This window comes from Juglans regia, chromosome 14, assembly GCF_001411555.2.
Source record: "Juglans regia cultivar Chandler chromosome 14, Walnut 2.0, whole genome shotgun sequence".
Classification (NCBI taxonomy): domain Eukaryota; kingdom Viridiplantae; phylum Streptophyta; class Magnoliopsida; order Fagales; family Juglandaceae; genus Juglans; species Juglans regia.
Genome location: NC_049914.1, coordinates 5,774,657 through 5,783,208, shown reverse-complemented (window position 1 = coordinate 5,783,208; position 8,552 = coordinate 5,774,657). Strand labels below are relative to the sequence as shown.

The 8,552-nt window shown below is 38.5% G+C and overlaps 1 protein-coding gene across 4 annotated transcripts; it reads right to left on the bottom strand.

Moving 5' to 3' along the window:
- Positions 1 to 766: 766 nt before the first annotated feature.
- Positions 767 to 8,552, bottom strand: LOC108996972 (B3 domain-containing transcription repressor VAL1). Of its 4 annotated transcripts, XM_018973037.2 has the most exons (13): positions 8,196 to 8,552; positions 7,859 to 7,988; positions 6,879 to 6,960; positions 6,675 to 6,776; positions 5,477 to 6,081; positions 5,275 to 5,371; positions 5,024 to 5,198; positions 4,064 to 4,140; positions 3,515 to 3,940; positions 3,330 to 3,379; positions 2,324 to 2,437; positions 2,145 to 2,212; positions 767 to 1,727 (listed from the first exon to the last, which is right to left on the bottom strand). In XM_018973037.2, the coding sequence occupies exons 2-13, from the start codon at positions 7,969 to 7,971 to the stop codon at positions 1,021 to 1,023; spliced, it is 2,616 nt and encodes an 871-aa protein (XP_018828582.1). In that variant the 5' UTR covers positions 7,972 to 7,988; positions 8,196 to 8,552; the 3' UTR covers positions 767 to 1,020. The 4 variants fall into 4 exon arrangements, with proteins under 4 accessions (XP_018828582.1, XP_035541289.1, XP_035541291.1 ...); XM_035685396.1 differs by lacking the exon at positions 6,675 to 6,776 and having other exon boundaries at positions 7,859 to 8,551; XM_035685398.1 differs by lacking the exons at positions 6,675 to 6,776; positions 6,879 to 6,960 and having other exon boundaries at positions 8,196 to 8,551.

The window sequence follows — 8,552 nt, the reverse complement described above, 5'->3', positions numbered from 1 at the left end:
TTTAATAATATTCTAGGCAAGTTTCATGTGTAAAGTGCTCTGAACATTCTCAAAATCCCTAATACCCAATCCACCTTCATTCGTGGGAGTACAAATATGCTTCTAGGAGATCCATTTCCTACCATCTTTACCTCTAGATTCACCCCAAATGAAGGAGCTCAGAAGCTTATTTAAGCTTAGGATCACTACTTTGGGAACGTCTAAAATAGCAAGAAGATGGGTGGCCATACTAGATAAAACGTGACGCAAAAAAATAGTACTTATACCACTAGCAAAAAGTATTTTCATATTCTAACCTGCAATCTTCATATTCACTTTGCTAGCTAGCTAGGTTGATCGTATCTCTTTTATTAAAATTAGACGTCGCCTCTGATCAAGCATTTCATGCTAGCTTGCCTGTCCAAGGTTGTGGAGAAAATATATCTCCCTCAATTGCTACATCAATTCATTCAGATGATCTGCACCAATGCTACTGACTCTAATTGCCAATATATACTTCTCAAGATTGTTGTCGAGACATATTTTAAATGATAGAAGAATCCATTTAAAATAATAGACATATCCATTTAAAATGCTTGTGATGGAGGATTGCAAAAATTAAGATGATGAGTATAAAATTAAAAAAAAATTAAATTAAATGATAGAATCCATTTAAAATGCGATTCGCCAGTCACTGAATGTGATTGAAGATGACAAGAATTAAGATGATGAGTATAAAATTAAAAAAAAAAATCATGCTCAAACAAAATTACTTTCTTTAAAAAAAGAAGGGGAAAATTAAACCTATACTTTTTAGTGAGAAAGTGAGAGAGAGAACAAAAAAAAAAAAAAAAAACTCTTCCTCATGGCTGCAGATGGCCGATTTCAGTCTCTTTAACCCTCGAGAAAAAAGAAAAGACCAAAGAAAAAAAATTAAAGAAACTATGATCTTCATGGAAGAACGGTTTCAGTGCTCTGACTAGAACTCATGAAAACACTCCCACCACCTTTAATACTCTCAACTCTCAAGCTCCCAAAACCTTAGCTGCAGGGGCGCCCTTCATCAGAGAGGCCGGGTCTCTCACTCTCTCCAGTAACTAATTGCGGGTGTATGCAGGAATCGAGACTACCCTGTTGCTCACATGTCAAGGTTGGAATCCTTCTTTGCTTCATAAAATCTTCCAATGGAAGGCTAGCCGCTTGAACAAGGCTCTGCAGGCTCATTCCTGGTACCTCCAGATCCAGTTGCATGTCTTCACGTTTGGGATGACAATTCAGGTCTATTTGTCCATTGCCGATCTCAGCCAACTCAGCTAATTGATTTCTGCTGTGGCTTTCTTCATTACCGGGAAAATTCGTAGGCAGCAGTCCATCTCTTGATGGACCATTCGTTTTTGATTCATCTCTAAGGTGGTTTTCATCCTTCTGGCCAGTCTCTGCTTCGAGTTCTGATTGGCGTTTCTTCTTGCGCAGCATTAGGGTTTTAAACCTGCGCTTTACGGTCATGCACACATTGCAAGTACATGTGGGCTTGTGCTTCCCCTTCCCACTTGGGGGCTGGATGCACACAATACAAGTGCAGCCAGGGCGATGTCGAGGATGTTTGGTGGTGGCTCCAACTGAGGGTTCACCCGAATCACCCACATTATCTCCCAGAACTGCAGCACAGGCCAAGGCATCCAAGCCAGAAGCTGGCTCACGTTCTTGGACTGACATATGGCTTTCTGCACTTCTTCGCTTCTTGAAATCTGAGGAAGATATATTTATAGGGCTGATAGATTCAGGAAGCATTTTGGAACTCTATTATGGATAAAGATTGTAAACTTTGAATAACAGTATAAAAAGTGGCACCATGACTATTTCATGGATCCATCATACGACTGACTTCATCACTTGCAACAAACTTATGTTTGCACAGTATAACATACAAGAATACCGCCCATCTGTTTATCATTGTCATAATATGCGCACAAACAGATAAGCTAAAACCCATAGACAAGTTCAGGTCCTTTTCATGCCTCCATATACAGCCAAGACACAGATAAAATCATCCAAACACTGTACATGCATTCACCAAGTTTTTAAAATAAATGTATGTATTCTCAAAACGTAGTGGACCACAGAACTTATATTATTAAAAGATAAATAGAGGCCGGGGGTCATACCTTTCCTTACTCTCAGAAGATTAGCTAATTGCTTCAGACTGATCTCCTCTGGAACAGAGCAGAAGCACCTGTGAGCACATTCCAAACGTTAAGGGTATAAACTATAAATTATACAGGAAGCAACTTTCATCCAAGTAAGGTCTTCAAAAGAGGAGCAGAATCACGGAATAACGTTAGACCTGTTTGAATCCCAAACATTTTCTGAACACGTCCACTTTGGAGGGAGAAGAACATCCACTGGCAACCTTCGCCATTTGGAGCAATTGTCACACTGAGCCCATTGCACTGGTCCCCTGGATGAAAGTCTTATATTCAGTGCAAGAAAAACAAAATCATGATTCATTACTAGATCAAGTGCACATGTTTCTCAACATGCACACAGTGATCTGAAAAGGAATTGGGGTTGGGTCTTCAAGTCCAGAATATCATGCCCCCTATAGGATCTATATTATTCTTCATGTGCTCATGAGCTCCAAATCAACTAGAAATGGAAAAAAAATTAAAGAAACGTCACAAAATATAAGTATACATATGAGAGAGAGAAGGCCGAATCATATTTGCCCTGCTGTAGGGAGTCCTTTCCGAAATTCTCGAAAGCCTGGGCCAAACCCAGGCCAAAGAGTGTGTTTGGAAATAGTTTTCAACCAGCAATGGACACACATCCGCTGGAAATCCTATTTGTTTTTTTTGTTTTCTCAGTAAAGTAGAAGTTTATTAATGAGAGGATTCCAAAATGGAAAAGGCAAAAATCTGCAAAGAAAGTTTCCACTGCGTCGTGTTACACCTTTTACATTCAAATTTTAAAATGGCCCTAAAACTATCCTTCCCAATCCAAACTCACATAAAGCAAATAGAAGTTGGTATTTACTTCTTCTTCTTTTCTTTTTTTTTTTAAAAAAACAAAGAAGACAAATTGGCATATTAGAAAATTAATTAAATTATGTCCATTGACTTTCCCGAGTAAATATTTTGGGACTTCCCAAAATAGAGATGTGGACATACAATGTGGTATGGAGAGTGAACAACAAATGTTCAAACAACATTTCTAACAAATTGAATAAAGCACTACCAGCAAGCTTGAAATAGAAGGCAATGAATATCAAGTAAAATACTACGAAGATCCACTCAGAACTGTGTTAATTTTACCTATAGAGCACTGTTAACTAATATTGCATACATCCTTACCTAGAAGGAAGGGCGGTGAATATAGTCCTCTTTCCAAAAACCGGTGGTTCCTGAATTACATGAACAACAAATCAATAATCACACCAATTACCTAGAGATTCCATGATAAAACCCATTTGAGCATTCATAAGTTCACCTACCTCATAACAATAAGCAAACGACAGGACTGATCACAATATACTTACATCATATTCTTCAAACTCATGGTCCTCAATTGTAACAATGCTTGGCTTCACACATGACGGTGGACGAAGCAAGTCTTGTGCTTCTTCCCATGTAAGTCTTAGCTCCAGAGCCTCTTCACTATGCATTAACAGCCTTTTACTTTTAAAGCCAATATTTCGAGTCCTCTTCTTCTCTCGAATGTGCATTGGTTGCTGTGGTGAATCTTCATTTATCCTGTCTCCATGGTTATCACATTTATTCAACCCGATATCTCCCTCCCCTAAATGCAAATTTTCACAGAGAGCATTTAAGTGAGGTTCCTTGCTTCCTTTCATTGTTTGAAAAAGCCCAGAGTAGCCACTTCCTGAAGGCAGACTCTCAATAACACCAGCAAAGGAAGTTTCCCTAGAAGGCGTGCCATTAGGAAGGGCAGACATCTGGGCATCCTGTCAATTTAATAATCACGTATAGATAATATGTCAGTTTCCAAGATGCATTAAAGAATTAAGATGTTATCTGAAAGTAAGAGGATGTAGTTGGGGAAGTATAATACGGCTACAAAGCTAGACCTGTGAATCTGCAGTGTTGGATGCCTTTCGAAACCCCATGACAAGTTTGCCTCCAGGATCAATCCGACTAAATGTTACTGTGCAGAAATGGAGAAAAATAGTGAAACAAACTGTTTTTTTTTTAAGTAGAATAATGAAACAAACTATAACACATACTTTTCTATTTTACAATAGACTAAAGTTTACAAATTTAAATAAAATGAACCAGTTTCTCAAAGTTCCCTAAGATAGGCCAAAAAATGTCAGGTTGAGATGGAACTAAAATAAGAACTTCGACAAATACACCTCTTGATTGCTGAGACGAAAATTTAAACATGAATGTTAAAACAAACTTGTGCCTAAACCAATTTGTATATCTCGTGAACCATATCCTATTGCAGAACGCCATGTACCAGTGAAAGAAGGCTACATAGTAGATATGGTTAAATTACATTGCCAAGGAATTTAAACGTACAACTATGAAAAAAATCTACACTACACATCCTTCCACAAAACAAGTAATTACCAAGGACAAAGATAGGTTAAGCTGGCCATAGCCCTTCATAAAATTTTAAATCATTCCCTGCCTTAGAAAAAGGTCAACAGTTCAAAATTTCTAGGATGGCTCCCCCATCCCACTGTCACCACCCCACAAAAAAAAAAAAAAGAAAAGAAAAAATAACTATTTCTTGAATTTTGGGATGTCTCACTACAGCAAATTAGTTCCTTAAGTGCTTTCTTTCAGCCATCTATGCAAGTAAGGATTGAAAAAATTAATTTTTATGAAAAAAAATTTGGTGTGGCTGAAAAACTTTCCTCTTCATGCCAACCAAGTTCAAAAGTGAATCCCAATACAATGATGTACAAGCGTCTCACAATTAGCTTAGTGTACAATCAGAAAGAATAAAATAATCACATGAGATATATAGAAAATCCATTGACTAAACATAGTCCTCTCTGCCAGAATATTTTGAAGCATACCCGTGTCACCCGCTCGTAATTGCATAGACTGTATGCAAGGGGTAACACCCTCTAAAACATACATCCTGCTGTTGTTATTGGGCCAGAATCTGAACTGAAATGTCCACTCATTCCCCTTCACATCTTGAATCCTTAAAGGCAGGCCTTCTGATTGAGAAATAGGAGGAAAATACGCCTGCGTTGACTTTCAGTTTATATACATGGCCAGGAAAAAGAAAGGAGAAGTAAAGGAAGCGAACTTCTAAACTTACTTCAGCACATGCTTTTGGGAGAACCAAACGACCAATCCGACCAGCATCACTGGCACTGAGCACTTTCTCGAACAATGGCACAATAGTGGAATTCAAACTTAAAAAATAATAAGTTTAAGGGAAACACTACACTTGAATCAATGGCTAAACAATAAAATACATATCATAAACAGAGAGAAAAGGATGAAAAGATCATGGATACTCTCCGGATAATTGCTCCAGCTCTTGGTCAGTAATTCTTGGCCAGTAACGGGGAAGTAACTGGTTTTTTCCCCGTCCTTCAGCAGGAGGCCTAGCGATTCGCATCTGTGCCACGCTTTTATTTGTCTCTGAACTTACAGTGAGGCTAGTTTTTGTGGGTTTGGGCAGTATTGGGCGAGATCTTTGCCCTTTTTGGATGGGAGAAGGTGTTTTGCTCTGTTCCCTTCCATCTACAACTCCACCAGAAAAGGGAAGCACAAAATTTGGAGTTCCCAAGGTCATATTCAAAGATGGCTTAGCTAGTGACTCATGCATATCTTTGCCCTCCAATATTTGTCTACTATTGTCTGGTTTGGTAAATGGGTCTGATCCAATGGATGGCTGAGTCACATTCGAAAAGCCTAGGTCAACTTGAGATGCATTTACTTCACCTCTCTCAGATTGAGGCAAGAGGTTTGGTTCATCAGCTTCCATGATTTTGCACAACTGCATAAGTCTTCCCTCATCGTCACTGACCAATCTTTTCTCAAAAGGACTGGAGAGTGAATCGCCAGCATTATTTACCGCTAATAAACCAAATCCATTAGAAAGGTCACCCCTCCAGATCTGCATAAAAACAACAATCAAACTCTGTAAAAGTTATAGTCTGACAGTCTTATAACCAACTAGTCTATTAGCACTCTGAAATGCCTTTTACACCCTATACATGACAAAATGTGAGTCAAATGGCATGGCTGGTTAGCATCCTCAACAAATGATATTATCAGGCTATCAGCAACATGTAAGCAAGTCAGACAATTAGCAAAACATCAAGTTTGAAATAAATTCAAAAGGGAGAAAAAGGTCCTTCCCATGACCATTTTAACCACATCCATGACCCTAAACATGAATGACTGATGAGCAACAGTTCCTCTTACATTTCTACAAAGGGGAAGGTGAAGAGAGATGGAGGCAAGAAAGAAGAATAGTATGCCAATCAAATATTTAACCCGCTGTCAATTTGAATGAATTCTAAAGAAAGAGCAATAATTACCAGTACTACTATATATACAAAAATCATCATATTTGCAGCTATAGCCATATCGACACAACAAAAGCCAAAAGCAAGACCATCAGTAATTGAGATAAAATGCAACTGTTTAACCCATGTAAACATCATTGAATGGAGCACCACAGTGATAAATTGTGGTAGTTCATACCGGATAAATTCCAGAGCTTTTCACACAGCTATTACACCCGACACCCCCAAAATCAAGGTACTCATACGAACGCTCGGATATTATACAACCACAGTGGATTCGCTGCCATGTAAATTGAATCAATTCCAAATCTCAACAAGAAAAATAAAATAAAATAAAATAAAAGCTTTAGCCAAAAAAGGAAAGGCACCACTTTAACCTTACCTTGTTGCATAAACTGCATTCCCTCCAACCAGTTTCCTCTAAGTGGAACATATCACAGAAAACCAGATCCTCATAGGCAGATCTAAGTAGAGAGACCACATCAAGAATAAGCTAATCGGAAAATATTGAAACCATGATGAAGAAAACCTTTATATCACAAGTTAAAATAATAGAAATATAACAGTTCATAGTTTGGAGACCATCTAATTTCTGTCACCATGAAAATTAGAGGTTGAATTTTGAAAACGGAATTTACACAGAGTAGAAATAAAATAAATGGCACAAGTCTTGATTTAACTAGACATACGACTCATTTGAACCCATATAAAGTTTTACCACGAGCAGACTCTCCATTGGGCAAATATTGCATTCATTAGATATAATCATCCTCATAAATATAACAGATTTTCATTAGGCTGTGGCCCACAGAAATTTCCAGACCTTAAAACGTAGCTAATCTGATTAGCTAAGTTCAGCATATAGCAACTAATGGAACACATAAATCCGGAAACTCATGGGCATAGCCACTGATGAATTACAGTTAAATTATGAGCCGTGGTTATAATCTATAAGCTGCAATTGCAGATTTTCTTATATTTTCATCTTCTCCATTGATAAATTTGAATAGATTTCGAGTATAAGATAGACATTTTGAGCAAGTCATAGCTAGTTTGGCTACTTTACACAATGGAGTAAGGATCAGTTTGATTGTCTAATTATAGGTTTCCTGATCACGGCGGCATTAGTTTCTCCTTGTAGAAAATCCAACAAACACGAACATTACAGCTTTCAAACAAAAATAGAACAGCTTCAAGATCAACGCAGGGAGTCAAATCACTTGTCTAAGAAAAAAACCCAATAGCACACAAGTTCAGCACGTCACAAAAACCCACGATTGCCCTTTGCAAAAATCAAATCAGCCCCAGATAAAATCAAATTGAATTCCAAGAGTAGAAGCACAAGAAGAAAACGGTAATTACCCGCAGTTGTGACATAGATCGGCGAATCCACCGGATCCTAAAGGCCAGCCTCTCTTCCATTCGTGCGTGGAGGTAGCTCCGCACGAAGCATTCATGCAAATCTTGGACTCCATTAAGCCAAAATCAAAGTCTTCGAACAGAGCAATACAGAAATCTAAATCAGAACCCTAAAACCCCTTCTGGCCAGGACCAAAAGTTTAATCAAACAAATCATCATTAGCCAGAGCACACACACATGTACACTCTCCCTCGCACGCACGTACATCCGCGCAAACTTTCTGAGATTCGACAGTGATCAAAGAAACAGTACAAACTACAGAATTAGAAAGACACCAACCTCGTCCAAATCCTCCAAGAACCCAAATTTTTAAGTGCTCCTCCCATTCAGATATCTAACGAAAACAAAAACCAACTCATTTATCTTTCACCCTCGTAACACTCTATTTTCCCAACCAGTAGCAGTAAAATACTGCTCTACGAAAGTCGAACTGAAGAACAACGGAGTGGTCAACTCGGCGGATATGGCGGCGCTTCCCGCAGAGCGTTACGCTTACGGCGGTGGTAATTAGGAGTCCTTTACCCAAGAAAACGTGGATTTGTGGGAGAGAGAGAGAGAGAGAGAGGAGAGAGAGTGCATGCAAAGGAAACAGATTGCATAAAATGCATGCACGACACTTGAAGACACGCCGCTTGA

What these genes read in the sequence shown, in the direction of transcription:
- LOC108996972 (XM_018973037.2), bottom strand. Translation starts at nt 7,971, where the DNA reads ATGGAGTCCAAGATTTGCATGAATGCTTCGTGCGGAGCTACCTCCACG. An exon ending in TCCCAAAAGCATGTGCTGAA is followed by an intron (nt 5,199 to 5,274) that starts GTAAGTTTAGAA and finishes AAGTCAACGCAG; the next exon opens with GCGTATTTTCCTCCTATTTC. An exon ending in AATGTTTGGGATTCAAACAG is followed by an intron (nt 2,213 to 2,323) that starts GTCTAACGTTAT and finishes ATGTGCTCACAG; the next exon opens with GTGCTTCTGCTCTGTTCCAG.